The following is a 21115-nucleotide window of genomic DNA, read 5'->3' as shown; positions in this document are numbered from 1 at the left end:
CCATTTGGCTCTGTGGAGCACCCCATCCCATTCATCGAGTGCCAAACCCTGGAGGAGTGTTTGCATCAGAATGACCTGGAATGCTTATTTAAAATACAGATTCTTGAGCCCCACCCAGGACCTACTGAATCATAATCTGCATTTTTAGCAAACTCCTCATGGGATCATTATGTACGCTAATGCTAAGAACCCCTGCCATACACAGAAAGGTTTACAGAGCATAAATGGCTTGAGGCTAAACTCAATGGCAACAACTTTATGTTGTGGGCAATGTTTCTCGTACTCCATGGGCTCAAATTTAGAAGTCTTCTAGTTCTCCCTGATGGTTTTTAAATTTTTGTTTTCACATCAGTAATAATCTTAAACAAGGTTACTCAAGATAGGAATATTCTGGGTTATCTGAATCATCTTACGTGGTAGCCAATGGCACTGTTCACAGACATTTAGATTCTCCTCACTACCCTGTCCCACGGTAGGAATACACTTCTTTACCCGCTTTAGGTTGGATGTGGCCATATCAGTGGAAGTGACTTGAGTCCAGGTGAAAGATTTAAGAGCCAGTAGGGACTTACCACACCCCCTTCCTCCAACCTGAGATAAGGGAGGCACTCGCTCAAATAAGAACTACCATCAGCTGGGTCCTGCCTACCTTGAACACAGCCCTTCTGTGCTGGACATGTAGCAAAAGCAAGAAACACACACTCGGGAGAGTGTGGCACTGGGAGCGCGGCGACGCTCCCGCCGCGGGTTCGGATCCTATATAGGACTGGCCGGTGCACTCACTGGCTGAGTGCCAGTCACGAAAAAGACAAAAAAAAAAAAAAAAAGAAAGAAACACACATCTGTTCTTTTAAGCCACTGAGATTTTGAGATTGTTTATTACTGCAGCATAACCTAGTCTGTCCCAACTGATATACATTATCACCAAGAACTGCCACATAAATTGGGTATCTGAGATTGCCTTTGTGTTGATAATCATCTAAATGTCAAGTAATCACCTAGAGTAACAGAGCTTAACTTTTAATACAATATTTAGCAAACTTGTACGTAAATACTGTACAAATACAATATTTACAAAGTCCAAGGATTTTGTCATTGAGATTTATGAGTTTTCAAGTTGGAGAAACATTATTTGGGCTATATATGCATAATAAACACTTAGTCTAGACTTAAACAAAGTAGTTACATATTTTAAAAAACAGCCATTGAATCAATCAACTCACAAATAGTTGAGGCTTACCAGAATGTAAACTCCTTGGGAACAAAGGTCCTTAGAGGCTGTAGATATTCAAAAATGATGGTGACTTGTGACACTGTGATTAAACACCTGACATGTTACTAACAAAAGAGAAATTAGAGAGAACTTCCCTGCCCCTGAGATCCTTATAATATATTGTTGGGCAGATAAAAACAACACATGGAGAACATAATCCACATGTGGAGAACTAAAAAATTAGTTTGTGGTTCTGACTATAAGTACTGTTACTGACAGACCAGGCTAAGCTTGTCCTCTTGCACTAAATAAATGACCTGAAAGACCAAAAGTTGGTGCAAGGATTGGAAGGTTTATTCAGATTACTGGCACTCAACTAAATGTCTAACCAAGCAAACAAACAAAGAGAAAAGGGGAGCAGTGGGGTCCAGTTTACCCTAGTCCCAAGGGGCCAATCTATTCCACTGACAGTAATTGATAAAAGCAGTTCTTTCTACAGTTGTCAGCACAAAGAAGAAAAGTACTGACTAGATTAAATCAGAGAAACAAAGCATAGGCAGGAGCCCTCCAGGGTGCACCTATACAGAACAGAAGAGGGCTCAGAAAATCAGAAACAAAGCATAGCTGGGAGCCCTCCAGGGTGCACCTACATAGTAGTGGACACATTCCAACCAAACAGCAGAAGAGGGCTCAGAAAATCAGAGAAAGGTAAAGAGAATTTTAGCAGCTTCTGAACTTCCAGTCACTGTATGGTATGGGAATGAATCCCCACCATTATCATGAATCCCGTCAGGGGAAACCTGATCAAGCAAGATCTTCATGGTGTAGGACTGGCCTTCCCACCTCTGCTGGTTACCTGTCAGGTCAAGGGGCTGCCGGCCAGAAGGAGCATGCTTCTCACAGGTTGAGAGGAGTTTAAGCTGTAGTTGTCTGGCAGTAACTTTAAAGAGGAAGAGAAGGGGGAAAAGGAGAGTAAAAGAGAATAAAGCATTGCCTTGTCAGAATTTAGGCTGGGGACTCCAGGAGAGATTTACCAGCAGCAGAGACATGAGAGCAAAATAGTCTCAGTGGCCACTTGCCTCTTGTAGCTAGAGTCTTCTCTGATGCCTAAAGCTTTCTAATTTTCGCCAGTGATTAAATTAAGCTCTTAGATTCCAAAGTCATAGAAATGAACAATGTACCCAGGAGTAAACCAAGCAACACTTTATTAAAAGAGGAGATAGACTTATGCATAAGGCGGGTAGCGACAGTAAAGCTAGCCCCCTGAGGGGAGCTGTTGAGGGACTGTTACAGGAAAGGAGTTAAGAGGTACAGGGCAGCATCACTGGACACCTCCATTCTGTTCTGCCTGGTTGCATCATGGGTGCATGCTCAGTAGGTCCAAAATAGCAGTAGTATTCATCATTGTCAGGAAAGTCATTGTAGCAGACACCTTGATGCTTTGTGCACAGGTGGGAATTCTTAAAGTGGTCTTAAGGTTAATCTGTAGCTCTTACAATTATGGTAAACAAGCCTTGGAGAGGGGTTTTGCAACTCAGTAAATATCCGTTTCTTCTCTTATCTCAGTCTATTTTATTAGGGTGGCCCATTGGGTAATCATTTACCCTGGGGGGGGTCTCATGACTGAAGAGTGGAAAAGTTAACAAAGTGTCCTCTGCAGGGAAATGGAATCCGTTTGGTTCACAGGCCTACTAGCCTTACTCTGTTTCAGTACTAAATTACTTCTTGATAAATGTGGGTTGGAGAACTGAGGGATGAGTTTATGGAAGAAATTTAAATGGACCTTACAGAATGACAAGGATTTACTTATAGAGGACAGTGAGAGGCACTAGAGAAAGAGATACATGGGTAAAAACCACAGAGGTGGGAATGAGGTAGATAAACTTGTGCCTTGTCAAAGATGGATTCAGGAGGCTTGGAGGATCAGTTAAGACAGAACATCAGCAAAAAGAAAATTAAAACTTTGAATAACTTTGAACTCGTGTTAAAAATATTTATGGTTAAGTTTGGTTGGTTAGCCCAGTTGGGTAGAGCACAGTGTTGATAACATCAAGGTCAAGGTGCTAAACAAACTAAATTATGGTTTAAGGGTACTATAGATTAGCTCTGGAAGGATGTAATCAGGGAGAGTCACACAGGGCTTCCTAAGTACTGGCACACATAAAGAAAGATTTCCCTTTTGTTGGCACAGTAAAAATGTCAAGGCCTGAAACCTGGGCCAGGGGAACATAGCTTCCCCAAGTGAAGAATCACTGCCCTTTAATGAAACATGACAATGTTCCTGCGGCTGGCACACTGGGGCTATAACAGCTCTTAGCCACAGTCCAGTGCTCCTCCACCCTTGGGAGGGGGTTGGGGGTGGAGAGTTAAAGGGGGAGAGAGGGTTGGGTCCATTTTCCACCAAAGGAATTGCAATGATCTTAGCTTTCAGGCATAGCTACACAAACTACCAGGAGGGCGTGGGGGCAGGGCTCTAATGACCACTGGAGCTCTTGTCTCATTTCTTTCCTTTGTACAACTTATTTGCTGTTATGGGAGGAAACCAAAGTACAAGCAACCTTGAACTTTCTAAGTCATCCTTCTTGCCTGTTCTCAAACCCAAACTATAATCCACGGTCTGGTCAATCTCACAAAATGCAAAGGCAAACTACAGAATGGGAGAAGATATTTGTAATGCATTTCATCAACAACGAATCAAGTAATAATCCAAACTATATAAAGAATTCCTATAGAGCAATATGAAAAAGACAATCAATCCAAGAGAAAGTAGGCAAATAATGGGAACAAGCCAATCAGAGAAGAGGAAGCTTAAAAAGACAAAAACCATATAAAAATATCTCAGCTTCACTGGGATAGTAACCAGGAAAATGTAAATTAAAAACACAGTGAGATGCTATTTACAACATACCAAATCAGCCATGATTAAAAAGTCTAACATTGCTAAGTGTTGTTAAAGATGTAGGACAATAAGCCAGCCCGTGGCTCATTTGGGAGAGTGTGGTGCTGATAACACCAAGGCCACGGGTTCAGATCCCTATATAGGGATGGCCAGTTAGCTCACCTGGGAGAGCGTGGTGCTGACAACACCAAGTCAAGGGTTAAGATCCCCTTACCAGTCATCTTTAAAAAAAAAAAGTGTAGAACGGTAAAAATTGTCGTTCATTGCTATGGAAGTATAAATCAGCACCAACACTTTGGAAAGCAATTTGGCAAGATATAGGAATGCTGAGGTTATGCACACTCTGTGACCGAGCAAGGCCACTTCTTCCACAGGCTAACAAGTCAGGCACAAGGATGTTCACTGAAGCAATAATTGGGAAACAACTTAAAAATCTATCAATGTGCAAATGAGTAATTAAGTATTGTTTTAATGATATAGCATTTATTATGGATGAATATTAATAACAAAATACATCTTTATAAAATTAAAAACACACAAAACTACATGTAAGTGTTGTGTGCATAACTGTATCCGTAACATTTTATTTTTTTAAAAAAAGACTGAGACTAATATGATTAAATGGTACTGTTACATCAGGATGGTAGGTCTGGATATTTGTGATAATGTTCTCTGTACTTCTGTGTTGGAAATTCTGTAAAAAACCAAACTGTTTTTCCTCTGCTCTCATCCTACAGCAATCAACACAGATTTCTGTGACCTCTGGTCACCAAGAAATCTGTGGAGATTCCTTCCCACCAACAATCCATCAATCAACTCTGCAGCAGACACCAGCTTGGTTTCCTCCAATTCAACTCCAACACTGCCTATCTGGAGACAGCATCAGATCCCACAGGTTGAGGACTCAGTCCCACAAGACAGAGGCCCACTTCTGATGCCAATCGCAAGCCCCAGGTTATTTTGCCTGTACTTCTGACTGATCAGCTATAAACTGGGGTTCCCCTGACTCCCTCATTGGATTTGATTAATTTGCTAGAGCAGCTCACAGAACTCAGAGATTCACTTTACTTACATTTACCAGTTTATTATAAAGGATATTACAAATGAAACAGATGAAGAGATGCACAGGGCGAGGTATGGGGGAAGTGGCACGGAGCTTCCAGGCCCTGCCCAGGTGTGCCACCCTCCAGGAACCTCCACAGATTCAGCTTTCTGGAAGCTCTTCAAATCCTGTCCTTTTGTATTTTTACGGAGGCTTTATTACATAGTCATTACTGATGAAACCATTTACCACTGGTGATCAACTTAACATTCAGCCTCTCTCCCCAGGATGAAGAGTGTGGCTAAAAGTGCCAACCCTCTAGACCTGCCTTGTTCTTTCCCATCCTGAAGCTACCTAGAGGCTGCCAGCCTTCAGTCAACTCATCAGCATATGAAAAGACACTTATTGCTTTGGAGATTCCAAGGATTTTTAGGAGTTGTATGCCAGGAGACTGGGATAAAGACCACATATATATTTCACAGTATCACAGAAGTATTCACAATTTTTTAACGTAACATATTTAACTAAAGTGAATAGATGAGACCATTGAGGCAGGGTGAGTAGATAAAAAAGAGAAGGCAGTCCAGAACAGAATTTGAGGTAGCATGGATAAATTTCTTGAAAAACACAACTTCTTAAAACTGATACAGGCTGCCGGTCAAGATGGCAGAATAGATGGTCCCCAGCGTCACTCTCTCCCATAAATCAACCAACTTACAACTATAAAAAAGCAAGGACAGCCAAATTGGGGCCGCTAGAGTTCAGGGGAAGAGGAGGAGAGACCTACAGAGTGCATGAAGGTGGGAGAAGCCATGATGAGGGAAAGAAAAAACCACTCCAACTGTTTCATGCCACGGCCACTTCCAGGCTGCAGCTGCGAAGTGCACAGAGTAGGAGCTGGCAAAAGCCACAGCTGTGCCCTTGGGATGAAGTTGCTAGGAGGCAGCAGGAGAGAAAAGGGCCTTGGTGGCTCCCAGTCCAGCAAGAGCACTAATAGGGTTCCCTTGGACCCACATAGGACCAATGAGCCACAATAACTGAAAAAATGGAGCCACTCAGAGGCTGGTGAGTCACTGCAAGGGACCGGAGCATGGCCTGTCCCATGAGAAGTGTTTGCAGCATGGGTGGTGGGGGAGACGGGCCCACCACGGGAACACTGGGGCACAGCAAGGGCAGCTGATCTGTCCCCGAGTCAGCATAGGACCTCTCAGAGGAGACTGGTCAGGAATATAGAATTGCATGGGGAGCAATGCAAAGTTTGATGAAAAGACTCAGGCCCAGACCAGTGTTTCTACACAACCCAGGTGCACTGGATCTCACTAGAACCAGCAGTACCTATAAAGTCAACCATTAAAACCTGAGCTGCACAAAAAGCCTTCCCCAGGGTATCAGCAGCAAAGCAGCAATTTAGCTCAACCACGGATCTCAAGTACTGGTCATCACAGGAAGTTCCCCCATTTTAGAAGTAAGCGAAGGACAGCAAATTAGTTCCAGCACAGAGTTTGAGTGGTGGGAACAGCAAATAACCCAACACAGAACTGAAAGAAAAAACAAAGTACCCACAACCAGAAACAAAGTCTGATATTAACTAGTAAACGTCTCATTTCACCAAAGAGCACCTGTAACGCCTAGAAGGATCGGAAGTGCCCTGGGCTACCAAACCAGAAAGGGAGGAAGGCTGAGGGCCTCAGCCATGCCCCCGACACCTGCAACCAGTCCTGAGGGTGGGGGCCGAGGGCCTCAGCCACATCTCCTGACAAGCACAACCACCCCAGCGATGACCACTGAGCCACCACAGGAAGCACCCAGGGCTCTCTTGAGCCAGGGTGGGTGGTGGGCCTCGGGCCTAGGTCACAACACGAGTGACCAGCCCAGTGATGACCACTGAGCTGCCCACAGGAAGTGCCCAGGTTCTCCAGAGCTGGGGAGGTGGGAGGCAAGGGCCCTTGCCACACCCCCTGACATCTGCCCCCAGCCCAGCAATGACCAAGCCACCACTGGAAGCCCCCACCCCCGACCCCCGTCTCCCCTGTGGGAATGTGTGGGGTGCCACAGGCCTCAATCCTGCCCCTCCTTCCTCCTTCTTCCATCACATTTCCTTCCCCTTTCCCCTTTCCTCCTCCCTCCCAACTGCTCTGCAACATCATAGAATGTAAAAAAAAAATTTTTTTTAAACTGATAGAGAAAAAAATAGAAGCTCTGAATAGCCTTATATCCATTAGAGAAATAGAATTTGTAATGTTGAAACTCCCCACAAATAAAACTCTAGGCCCAGAAACCATCAGCACCACATCAACAGATTAAGGAGAAAAAAACCATACACAAAAATCATCTTAATAAATGCAGAAAAAGCATTTGACAAAAATCAACACTCATCCATGATAAAAATTCTCAGCCAACTAGGAATAAAGGGGAACTTTATCAACCTGATAGAGAGTATGCAAATATGGAGTACAGCAGGAGAAAACTTGTGGAGTAAAGTGGGAGGAAGAAGCCAAGATGCAGGAAAAAATCCTGGAGAGTAGAGTCTCATGTCAATAGAGCACAGTGTCTCCAGGAGAAAATGGTGCACTGTAATGTTGCTGAGGTGGAGAAAGATAAGAACAGAGACACATGCATGGAAGTCACCCATGGCCCTCAAGAGAACAGACTCACTGCCTGATCACTCCACTTTTTACTTCCCATAATGTTCTTAGTGTGCCTTAAAACTATTTCATGTCTCCAATCAAGAACAAAGCAAACCAACAAATTAACAAGCTATAGAAAAAGGCAAAGTTTGCTGAATTTTTCTTTGGCCTACTACCTGATTTTTGACCTAAGACTCCAATATTTCTATTTAATACAGTAGAAAGCCCACTGTTTAGAATAAAGCTGGTGCTCAATGGCTATTTATTGACTGAATTAATCAATATACATGCCAGAACCTGTTTGACAGTCCCAGATTAGATATTACTTCCCTCCTTATAGTGAGGATCATTAAATTCAACCTGAGTCCAAAATCAGTCTATCTCTGGGACTAGTCTTGACATTGGGCAGGAAAGATCTGAAAATCACACAGAAGCTCACCAGCCTTCCTCTCACACTGTTGACAGTTAAACTGAGATTTATGTTTCTCTTTTGCCATATCACTTAAAAATGACCAAACAAGTTTTCATCAAATTTGGTGGTTATATGTGGGATTCTGACTTAAATATGAACTATGAAAATTAATAAGAAATTAATTTCAGGGGAACCTAGAGGACACCTGTATCAGTCTGTTTCTGTTGCTTATAACAAAATACTTATAACTGGGTGATTTATAAAGAAAACGAAATTTATTGCTTACAGTTTCTGTGGATGGGAAGTCCAAAGTCTATCTGGTGGTGGCAACAGTGACCCAGGGGTCTCACATTGCAAGACGGTGGAAGCAGAGAGAGCAGAGAGAGAGTAACCTCCTCATTCACTCACTTTTTAAAGCCCTCAGAACCATGCCCCTGACCACCATTTTTAATCCATTCACTACTGCAATCATTCTACAATCTGATCACCTCCTCAAGACTCCACCTTTCAATTACCATAATAGGATTTCCCACCCTCTTAACAGTCACAGTGGGGCTAAGTTTCTAATACATAAAACTTGGGGGACACAATTCAAGATTCAGGGAGTTCTGGAGGGACATAATTCAATCCACTACAACACCCCAAAAAGATGGCTTGTCACATTAAACAGACCAACTGAAACTGAGGAATAAAAAATTCTAGGTGCCAGCACTCACAATCAGTGAGTGCGATTTGCCCGCATTCACTAACTGTCCAAAATAAGTTGGCATAAGGAAAAAAATAAGACAAATCTAGTTGAAGAACCATAGTTAAAGAACTGTACTTCAGGCAAACAGTCAATTCATTCTGTCCTGCCTCTTTCTAATTAACATATCAGAATAGCAAACAGTAGTTTCAAACATAAGACACACACCGAGTCATAGGACAGATAATACTAACTACAGGCAATGACATGCAGTCAAGCTGCTTCTCAGTGAGCAGCTCTGTGCAGCATCCTCCAGGCAGAAGAGAGCAGGGATTCATTTATTAAATGGTGGTGAATCACTTTCCTGAGCAGCTCAGAGTAAATCAGGTCAGTATAAATAATAATTACAGCTATCGCTTATTAAGGGATTACGATGTGCCAGATACGTGCACTGTCTCATTTAACCCTCACAACAACCCTGTGAGGGAGGAATTATTATCCCTATTTTAAAGACGAGGAAAATGGGAGTCAGAGATATTAAATGTCTACACAGGGTCACTCAGCTACAAAGTGGTAGAATGGGGTTCAAACCTAGGTTGTCCAGTTCCTGGATCCAGCATGACCTTGGGCTTTAGCTATAGTAGAAGGACTTCCCCTTGTTTGGGGGGCCTCAACTGCCTGCAAGGGTTTCAGTACTTCAGGGCCTAGGGCTCCGCCTTAAGTTTCCTCTGTAACATCTCATCCCATCCAAGGAAATTAGAATACCACCTCCACCACCTCAACCACCTAGCTACTAATAGGCCTCCCTGCACTCTCATAAATGTACAGTTTTGCTGTAAAAGCTTAATCTTTTCTCTATTTTAAAAAATAGTAAAATCAGTTGAAGAATCACAGTTAGATAAAGAATTATACTTCAGGCAAAGAGCCTATTCATTCTGTCCTGCCTCTTTCTAATACACAGCACAAATAGTGGAAAATAATGTCTGGGAAAATAACATCTGACATAAATCAGGGACATAAACACCTTTAACTATCTTAAAGTAGAGTGGAAATCTCTGAATTTGGCAACATAAACTTATTAACTCTTTAAGTGACAAAGAGACACTGCAACTCAGCCTCCTTTTTTAGGAATACTTCTTGCTGCCAATGTCAGCTCAGCATAAATTTTCAAAGCAATTGTGACAAAAGATGCACTTACCTTTTTAAAAAGAAATCTTTATAAACAACAGGAGCGACAGATATCATTTGTATAGGCCCTGACAGGTTAACAATAGCAACAGCCGGTGGGGTGCCAATAAGTGTTTAACAACTGGTTCTCTGGGGCTTGCCAGTTAGCTCACTTGGTTAGAGTGTGGTGTTGACAACACCAAGGTGAAGGGTGGGTTTGGATCCTCATAGTGGCCAGCCACAAAGAAAAATAGAAACAATTGGCTCTCTGGAAGAAAAGCCCTGACTTGTAGGTTTGCTGATTTCCATAGTGCAAATACTCCTACCACGTGGATTTCAAGCTACCAAGGTGACTAATAAACACAAAACTGGGGAGAAGTGTACACAGATGGCTCTCAGAAGCTGGTGTGAGCAGGTTCCTGGCCACCGCTGGCAACCGCTAAGATTTGATGGTTATGTACTATGTGCTACATACGAGTATGTACAGAGTGCTTCATAATCATCCTCTTTGAAGCCTTGTAACAGGCCAATGGGGCAGGTACTATTTTATCCCCACTTTACAGATGAAAGGAAAGCAGGTCTTGGAGAGGTTAATTAATTAACTACTCAAAGGTCACACAGATAGTAAGTGTTAGAGCTGTATGTGAAGCCTGGCAGTCTGGTGCAGTGGTCCATGCACTTAGCCTCTGTCGGGTCCTGCCTCTCTCCACAGGTGGTTAAAGAAGGTATTAATGATTACCCCCACCCCATCAGGGATGATCTGTTGCTGAAGAGTAAAGAGCAGGCTCTGGGGTAATGGGCAAAGGGAACCGACCCACATCAGCCAAAGAAGGGTCTTTGTCTTCCTCTCTTCCGATAAATTTCACCTGATTCTTCAAGACCCATGTCAGATGTTCCCTGTTTAGTGGAGCCTGTTCCAGCTTCCTGGAGTTCTTACCTCTCCCAAATATTTTTTTCTTACAAAATTTTATTTTTTCTATTGTAAAATAAACACACACTCATTAGAGAATACAGAAAATATCAAATAGAAAAAATTTCTTTTGGCCCCACTTGCCACTCACAGCATTTGATCCATATCTGTACTATTGGCTTCAGTCCCTCTATTTATGCATGAGCTCCTCCTGGGAAGATAGCAGCAGTTACCCACATTTGCATCTTTCTTTGTCCCTGCCCCCACCCATCTCCATCCCTAGCACAACACCCAACACATGGTTGCCGCCCAATTCCACTAGATGCTTTACTGTAATGTCTCCTGATGCATAAAAGGCAACACTGAGATTTTCATGTTCATCTGCAAAGCTGTCCTAATCTTAACTGAAGTTGTTTTTCTTCATTTGTCTTAAACACGTATTACCACATTCTTGTCCTCAGTGGGGCAGACAAGGGCTGTTCCAGAAGGCATTTTTCCTTACCTGCATCCCTCTCATCTTCTGGAACCGTGCAATGGTGTCACTGATGGTGTAGACACGCACATGGCCCATGTGCAGCTTGCCAGAAGGATAAGGGAACATAGAAAGCACGTAAAACTTGGGTTTTGATTTCTGGGAAAGAAGGACAAAGAATGACAATGAGTATTTATTAAGCATTTTCTGGGAACTCTGCATGTACATAATATTTTGGCACTTTATTCAAGGTAATAATTAAACATTTTAAAAGTTTCCTTTAAAAAAAAAAAACTATTCCCATAATGTAAATTGACAAAAATGCCTAAAATCAAAATTCAAAGCCCTTGTTTAAGCTGAAGAATGTCCAAAATAATGCCAAACAACCTACATGCTAATATACTCATTTATGTTTTTAATTTTTTCTTTTAAAAGCTTCTCTTTTAAGACAGCTTCTATCTAGACCTTAAAAAACTCTGTTTTTCCAAATGAAGCTCTAACACACATATCCATTAAATTTAAGAAAATAATAGTCCTCCTTAGATGTGATATCTCTAAAAATGGAGCCTCTTCCTAAATTCCCTATGGCTGCATTCAGACTTAGATTTCGCAGTAAGAGCAGGATCATAAATAAGGTCCACGTTTGGGTCCAGAATTTCCCCACTGTATTGTGAGCTTATCTTTCAACAGAAAAACTTGAAATGGGAAGGTAATGAGAAAATCTTAGTAACAAAGGGAAAAGGTTATTGTCTTCCAGGGCTGCTAAATAGGCAGCCTCAGACCAAGGTTATATAACTCTCCAGCTTCCAAAGAAGCAACCTCATCATGAGAAACACAGAAAACTGTACATGTGTCTGAACAAAATGAACACAGGACAGGAAGTCCTTAATGGGTTGCTGACTTTTGGCACTTTAGTTTTTCCACTGGGGAAATGATGAATGTTGTCCTGAGTTTGTGCACACAGGAATAAGGAAGGCTCCAAAAAAAAAGGTGGTAGACATTGAATTGACTCCTTATTGGGAGACCTGTTATTCAAGGGCAAGGACTATGTTTTAATCATCTTTCTTCACTCCCTGACCCAGCAGGAGTTTAGAAACCGTTGGATAAATATGTATTGGTCTTTGTGCTCCGAAAGCTCGATAACTGGCCCCTGTGGAGCACTTTTTACGAAGAACATTTTCTCCAGCAAACTTCACAAGTCCTATCCAGGTAATAGGAGGGTTCCCCCATACAGCCTTAAATACTTCCATGGAGCTAGGGTTATCCTCTGAAGAAAGGAAGAGCAATAGGTAACTGCTTCTGTCTCGTCACTGAGAGTCAGGCCATCTATTATTGTTTGTTTTATCTATTTCTGCCATCTGTTTTTCTCTTTCTGTCCTTCTTCCTTCCTAGAGCTTTATTAGAGTCCTTTAAGGATTTGCTTCTCCCAAAATAATGAAAACAAATGCAAAACAGAATACTCATAACCCTTCTTTTGTATGTGTGTGTGGGAGGGTGGTTTTATATTTTTTGCTAAGTATTTGCATGGCTGATAATGGACACAGTCAACTATAATCAGGAGAGCAGAAGCAACCAGAAATCAGATTCTTGCCAAGAAGTTCTTAAACTTCGTTCAGTAAATAAGTTAAATAAACTTTTAACAGAACCACTAAAAAGTGGCAAAAAAAACCCCAAAAAACTAGAGTGGAACTGCACTACCCAACCTCTAGAAATTACCAGGAGTGGCAAATAAAGCTGCCTGAAGGGAAAATGAGAGTAAACAAGGAATCTGGATAATACACAAAATAGAAAATCATCTGGAACTGATGAAATGACAACTACGATTGATTTACATAGACAGATGGAAAGCAGAAAGCTGGTCATGCACTTTAATTGGAAATTGCAAATTCATAACCCTTAGGAAAACCTTAGCAGTATGAGAGAGGACCTGAGATTCAGGGGTTGGTGGGGATTCAGGAACTTAATAACTGCCTTTAAGAAGATAAGTGACAGATAATCCTGCCAGCTTGTAAACAAGTCCCTCAAAGGAGGTGTAAGACCTCATTCTTTTACTTAGAGCAGAAACAGAAGAAAACCTTCCACTCTATTCAAACCTTACTCCTTCTTGCAGTGGATTAAGTCTACTGCCTTTTCTTTGGGAATTTTGGGGGATATGGAAAAACAGTTGTTAGAGTTCTTTGGAAGCTAGAAAAATAGTAAAACTTTTGATATAAGTTATTTCTAGTTTTTCATTTTAAAGTTTTTACAAAACTATTTTTTCTTTTATTACCATCATCTTGTTTTTATTATACCAATTTCTTTATTTTGTTATGGTTACTTAACAATCTTGCCTCAAACATTTTCCACATACAGCTTCTTCACTAGCATCCTTTTTGTATATTTGTTCAAAAAAGATTAAATTAATAGCAAAATCAAATGATTCTTTATATTCTAGCTAAGCCAAACTCCAAACCTGAGTTTATAAAAGATATATGGAAAAGCACTGCTAGCAAAAGTCTTTAATATTCATGAATATTTTTGTTTATTGCAGAAAAGGCACTCCGCTTACTGCCTTTCTCTGCCTTTTGCTTTTCTGCATGAATTAAGTCATTTTCCTCTGTGACAATGAAATGAGTTCTACCATCTGGGGGTGGAAAGGACAGAAAGAATTATGGGAGTTTATGTTATAATTGAGCAGGAACCTGATTGAAAGGGAAATTTTCATAATTATGTAAAAGTGTAAGAATTTAAGCCTTTAAAGAAAATTAAGATTATGAGTGATGGGGAAAGGATGGCTTTTATAAGTAGGTCCTATTATTTTTGTCAGTTCTGACTTTAGAAGATGACTTCTGCCTCTTTATAGATCATTCTCTGAAGCTGTCGCTGAGCCCAGAGGATGGCAGAATAGAAGTAGCCCCTCAATAGGAGTCCAAAGCCCTAGTTCTGGTCCTAGCTTTGCAATAGCTGTGAGGAGCTGGGCAAATTCCTGGGCCTTTCTGGATCAGTTTGCTATCTGTAAATCAAAAGTGAGGCAAAAGAAGGCTCTGGGTAAAAGCATGAGCTTAGGAATCAATCATGTCTTGTTCCGAATCCTGGCTCTTCCATATGCTAGTTGTATATCTCGGCAAATTACCAAACTTCCTTCTGAGCCTCAGTTTTCTTACCCCAAAAGGGATAATAATATGTATCCTCAGGGTTGTTTCAAGATTAAATGAGATAATCAATGGAAAGATGGTGACTGGCACATGGTAAATTGCTCATTAAAAAGAAAGTCCTTTTAAAATGATGATTATGGTGACAATGGAAAGACATTCAACTTCTATAAAATTTGGGTGGATTCCAGATGTATCTAATACCAGAGTGAGATCAATTATAAATGCTTCAAAATCCGACAGCATTCAGTCATATTTTCAGCTCCTGATAAAAACACACCAGATGTTTTTATCCTCTTGTATCTTTTATTTATATAACACTTCAGTTTGCAAAATGTGTTCAGCCACATTTTCTCATTTGATTTTCATAACAATTCTGTGAGATAAACAATGTAAGGAGTTTGAGAATCAAACAGGTTAAATGACATGGCCTAAATCACATTGATTTCTTGGGGGCAAAGCCATGATTCCAGGCCAGGCTCTGACTCCTCTGTCCACTCGACCATTCCTCAGTTTAAACCTGAGTGAGTGCCACCAGGGGATGACACACAATCTCCCTCCAGCTATTCCCCCAACTATCAAAACATAGTTTATTTCGATCCATTTAATATTTTTTAAAAAACATATACTTAAGAAGAATGAGATGTCACAAACTCCATAAGCTACAACTTCAAAATGTTTGGAAGTCACTAAACTACAGTCTAAACCAAAAGAAAAAATAACTAATTTTACTCTCCTCACTCAGAATTAAACTACTTCCTAGAGTTTGTTTCCAAAACACATTAGTTACATTAGTCTCAGATGTGGACACAACAGTTTTTGACTTCCTAATGAGGTTAAAGTCAAGCTTTCAATTATGCACTACAGTCAAACCTTCCTTTTTATCACTTTGTTTTACTTGTTATACACTACATCTCTCAATACCAGATTTTCCTTCTAACCAAAGCCAAAAAACATCTTTCAGTTTAACATGAATAGCCCCCCTGCGCCTGCCCATTTTTCATATCGACCAATCTCACAGAAAGAATGACTGTGAGAATCAGGAGACGGGGAAAGGCAGGTCTTGTGAAGTGCAGTCTTGTGGAGCGATATCACTGCTTGCCTCGGGCCTGTCTCTTCAATTAAACGTAGAGGGTCAATATTATTTGACTATAACTATTATAAAGGGATGGTCAAATTTAAGAGTAAAACTCTTATCTTAAATGCTTTGCTCTGATCAGATTCAAACATTTCATGTAACAGATTACATCTCCCATTTGCCATTTTGACCAATATCACGAGTGTCAACACGACCAAGACTGATCCCCACAGGCTGGCCTTACAGAGAAGGAGCAGAGAGCACTCCATGGAAACCTGCTACAGCCAAGTACTTGACACAGTTAATTCAGGTATAGCGCTGAACCAGTGCATCCAGACAAGAAGCCAAGGGTCCATTAACTCATATAGTTGCTACTGCAAGGTTGGACCCCAGCAGAGATCACACTGGGGGAGGGGCTAGTACCCCCCCAAACTAGGATGCTGAGGTGGCAGAACAGGGCTGGAGGCCAAGTTCATGCCAGGGGAAGGGCAGATTCTTCTCAGAACATGCAGCCAGCTGAGAGGCCTAGGTACCTCTCCTGCAGTCTCGCATTTGGCCCTGGCAGATCCCTGTGTGTTGCCCCACCATGCAACGGACCATGAAGGACCAGACACCTGCCAATGCTTCTGTCTTGATGAGCTTTCCCCATAAATGTTGCTCCAGAAAGCCTGTTGTGGTGCCATCTGCCATGTACTATGTGCCCACTATTGCCATGTACACACGTACCACACTGGAAACTCTTCTCAGCACTATCCTGGTATCATCTCATTTACTTCTCACAATCCTCCTAGGAAGCTATGGGCACTATTATCACCCTCCATTTTAGACAAGAAAACTGAAGCACAGTGATTCAATAATTTGGTTCAAGGTCACATACATAATAACTCATTTGAATCCAGGCAATCTGAACCCAGAGTCCAAACCCTAAGCCCCTCTTCCCTACCCTCTTAGAATCTCTCAGAATACTCACATCAGCTTCTGACATTTTGGAGGCCTGTTCTTTTATTCGTTGATACCACCATTTCTCGACATCCATTCTTGTCTGCAACGTGTACTCTTTTGTCCACTTTCCTGTGGCACTGTAAATACTTCTGGTACATCCTGGAATTACTCTCCTTTCCCATTTGATGACATCTGGTCCACCATTTAGCTGCCTTTTAAGAAGAGAGGCATAAAAACCCAGTCTCTGCCAAGCAGTAGCCATTCTACAGAAGGAGGGAAGGCCCTGAAAAAAGAGGGCAGAAAGCACACTGAGGAGCTGCCTGAAACACTCTCCTGAGCTGGATATATATGATATTAAATATATAATATAATCAATTTTAGGCACTGGGATACAGCAGTAAACAAAAACAAAGTTCCTTTCATTCATGGCACTTACATACTAGCAGGGAAGCAGATAACAAACAAACAAATATATACTATAATCATACACTAATTAATTATATTAACTAATTAACTATATTAATCATATAATATATAGTGTAATCATGGTGAGTGCTATGGTTTTTTGGAATACAACTTTTAGGTTGGAGCCCACCAGGATATCCAATTGTGATTCAAAATTGAACTTTAACGTCTTATTGGTTTCTTCCACAGGTGAATTCTGGAAATGATCTCATTGAAGAAGTTTCATATTTTATTGTTGTTTAAAGAACTGAGATGAGATTTCATCAAATATTTAAGATTCATGACTAAATAGCCTAAACTTTCTGACTTCTTAAATAATAGCATTCAAAAAGTGCTACAGTAAAAAAAAAACCAGATGAAAACAGATCTTTCAAAAAAACAAGAGAAAAATAAAGAAATCTGACACACTAAACTCGTGTTAATTCTTATATTCTCTCAAAATTCTTTCCATATCTACTACGGTTTGGCCTGTTTTACAAAGGTACTGGATGATAAATGTTGCCAGGAGGGTCAGTATGGGCTTATAAAAGTGGGTTTCATGCTCATATAATATGGCATCAGTGTTGTCATTTCAAAAGTTGGTCTGCCAAAGTTCTTGACATACCAATTCTCACTACATTTAACACCTCTTGCTTCTTTAGAGCAAACTAAAAACAAAAAACAAAAAAAAACCTCCCTATCATTTGGGCTTGACTATTTTAAAGTGTGTAGATGTGTCTACAGGTATTACCGTGAACTACATAAAATTGGTTAAATATTAGCAATTCAATATGACCAACCTAATACACATACACCTTGTACAATTAAGGCAATTGCATTTATTTTTACGGCTTAAGTTTGTATATAATTAGAACTGTCTACAGGGATCACAGACTTTATGTTTCTCTTGCTATGACAACATTTCCATACCTTTGCAAGCCAAAGAATGCCTGTTTTTGTGGAGGGCACATAGATAGATGCCTGTGGTTTCTCCCTAGACAGCATACACTAAGAACACATAAGGAGGGTACTCCAGACTATCGACTCAAAAAAAAAGGGGGGGAAACAACAAAATTATAAAAATACAAATTTACAAATTGACCTGAACTGCAATCTCACAAGTTTTTGGTTTCAATGCTGGTTAGCCATTGCGATGAATGATACGCAAAAGAGTGCAGACAGATCACCAATATGAGCAATATGAAGGATGGATACTTTTTCACTTAAAATTCTAATCCTGTCTCTATAACTTACTTATTCTACACACCAAAATATAAATAACACATAATAACATTCCCTGTCTATATAACAAAAACAAGCTTTCTAAAACTGTTTACATAATACCTGGCTGATTAATAACGTTTCCTTTACATAAATCTTTTCATAAACCAATATACTAGAGAATCCTGAAACAGATTTGGATATTTAAAAGAATTTAAAGTTCATAAAGAAGAAAAGTGCAAGCAGGTTAGAAAGTCAAAGATTATTCAATGAATGGGGGAAAATTCAAATTACAGCCCTACCTCAAATCATAAACCATAGTAAATCCGAGACAGATTAAAGAATGTTTTTTAAAGTACCATAAAACAAGATGAAAACACAGATGAGTATTTACTAAATCTTTACAGGGTGCATGATATTCTGTCCTGAGCATTTAAAAATAGAAAAAATTCACAAAGGAAAATATTAACAAATTGACTTTAAACATGTAAAATATCTGTATATCAAAAATATCATGAACAAAATTAGAAAGCAAACAATTAGTTCAGAGAAAATGTTTGCCAAAACTACAATGACAAAAGGTTATCCTAGTCTTTAAAGACCTTACACTAAAACTCTCAAAACCTAACTTAAGAAATGGGCAAAGGAAAATAAAAAGAGGACATACAAATGATTAATAAATACACAAAAAAGATCAACTTCACAACTAATCAAAGAAATGCACATTAAAACACAAATGAAATATTTTGCTTATCAGATTGGCAAAAACTTATTTAAATGAAAATAAATATGCATTTTTATACACTGCTGGTGAGAATGTAAATTAATTCCACCTCTCTGGGGAGCAATGTTGTAATGGCATCAAGACCTTTCAAGAAAAGTTGACACCTTCGGGATAGGGATCCCCAAGACCACCTTCAGGTTCTGATTCGCTAGGAGGACTCATAGGAATCAGCATATAGGCTGCACTCACATCTATAATTTATTATATAACTTCCTGGGCTCAGCCCTATTCCCTTCCTTTACTTCCCACCCCCTGCTCTAGGCCACTACAAGTACCCCTCCACCAAAGCCCTGATGGGTACTGCCTCTCCCTGACATCAAGGAGCAGCCATTCTATCAGAGAGCTGTGTGGATACGACGAATGTGAAAGATGTGGCTCAGGTCTTATATTTTCAACTTGGCTCTTTTCTTCTTAAGCTCATCCAGTTCCTTCCCTAGCTGCTTGGACTCTTGTCTCTTCTTCCACATCCTTCCGAGCATCAATCCCCACTACTCCGCTCCTCTTTAAAGACAGCCCTGACCTCAACCTCACTTGGGGCTTAAGGTTAAGGTTTTTGAGAATAGGAAGGGCCTGAGAAATGGACCCAAAATGACGATGATACATGGACTGGGAAACCTAGAAGAGTAGGAGGCAGGCAAAGAATCAAAACACACGTGAGAAGCACATAAGGTCATCTATCTACACCCAAAAGAAAGTGCAATAAAATACCTGGGAAAATTCATGTTTAAAAAACAAGTTTTGGGGCTGGTCCCGTGGCTCACTCGGGAGAGAGCAGCGCTGCTAGCACCGAGGCCGCGGGTTCGGATCCTATATGGGGATGGCCGGTGCGCTCACTGGCTGAGCGTGGTGCAGACAACACCGTGCCGAGGGTTGTGATCCCCTTACCGGTCAAAAAAAAAAAAAAGTTTTGTGCCAAAAAAATACATCTCTTGGTTTTTGCAGGCACTAATTCCCTGAGTGACCTCAAATTATTTCCTGTCTGGAACCTCATTTTCTCTCTAAGGGAGAAGACCCAAATGATTTCTGAAGACTTTCGAGCCCTAACACGTGGCAATGATCTGTGGGCCCCAGAGGTGCAATGCATGACGTTTAACTGGGTCCAAACCCCAGCCCAGGGAGCAAAGCAATGAACCGGGGTAGGGAAGCAGTGGTGACGGGAACTTGACTACAAAACCTATGTGTACATGTGCATTTTTCTAGGAAAGGGGCCAGAGCTATCAAAGGAGTTGATGGGTCAAAGAGCCTGAAGGGTCTCTGAGACTTTTCCAGTTCGTTAATTGCAAGGTTCCGGGAGCACCCAGCCCAGCCCGCACCTTCCCTTCTTGCCCTCAGCAAGTCGTTCCGATCTGGGGGAAAAAAGATCAAGCCTCGTATCTCGTCCGGCTGAGCCCCAGCCAGGGGTTTACCTGCTCACAGGCTCTGGCCTGCGGCTCCTCTGTGACTCGTTTCCCACCTTTAGGCGAACACGGCCCGGACCTTCACCACGGGCGCCGCCATGTTGGGAGAACAACAACTTTATTGGTAGCGGCTGCCGCAGACACAGACAGGAGACGGCGGCGCCAGCGGAAGAGAGAGAGCTGCCGGGTCCTCGACTCCAGCAGCCCGTGGGGCTGGGGCGCCTGCGCAGCGGCTCTGGGCTCCGCCCCCCGGCCCCGGGCACCGCCCTCAGCCCCGGCCTTCGCCACGGGGCTGCCCTCCGCGAAACTGTAGGCGTCTGGGTTTCGAATGATTGCGTTGGTAGGAGATGTGTGAGCCCCCTTAGTTTCATGGTCCCAGATTAACCTAGGCGGCAGGTGGGGAAAAGAGCGCTGGGGTGGTCCAGACGCGCGGCTTCGAATCCCAGGTAGCAACAGCCTCCTCCTGGCCTTGGGCAGGTCTCGACCTCTTGATTCGTAATGGACCACACGATGGCTGAGACATCTTACACCGTACTCCGTGCACTTCTCGCCCCGGGAGGGGAATTACCTGACCAAGACTAGACTGGGAGTAAAGTGCTTTTCTCACCTGAAAAGTGGGCTGAGAGTCAGGAAACCACGATGCCTGACCAACCCCTTTCCTAGAGGAGTTTATGTATCCCAATGCCCCCCA

At 41.6% G+C, this 21115-nt stretch overlaps 1 protein-coding gene across 1 annotated transcript in view; it reads right to left on the bottom strand.

Annotated features, from left to right (window-relative positions):
• The window catches only part of LARS2 (leucyl-tRNA synthetase 2, mitochondrial), a 172685-nt gene extending 152165 nt beyond the window's left edge, over positions 1–20520 (bottom strand). The window contains exons 1-3 of the mRNA XM_063113936.1: positions 20434–20520; positions 16607–16861; positions 11458–11586 (exon numbers count right to left, since the gene is read on the bottom strand). Coding sequence (XP_062970006.1) covers positions 11458–11586; positions 16607–16840 — 363 coding nt within the window. The 5' untranslated portion in view covers positions 16841–16861; positions 20434–20520. The remainder of the gene's footprint in view (positions 1–11457; positions 11587–16606; positions 16862–20433) is intronic.
• Between the last annotated feature and the right edge of the window lie 595 nt (positions 20521–21115).

Source organism: Cynocephalus volans, chromosome 11 (genome assembly GCF_027409185.1).
Source record: "Cynocephalus volans isolate mCynVol1 chromosome 11, mCynVol1.pri, whole genome shotgun sequence".
NCBI classification, from domain to species: Eukaryota; Metazoa; Chordata; class Mammalia; order Dermoptera; family Cynocephalidae; genus Cynocephalus; species Cynocephalus volans.
The sequence above is the reverse complement of the archived record's forward strand: the minus strand, read 5'-3'. Positions and strand labels throughout refer to the sequence as shown.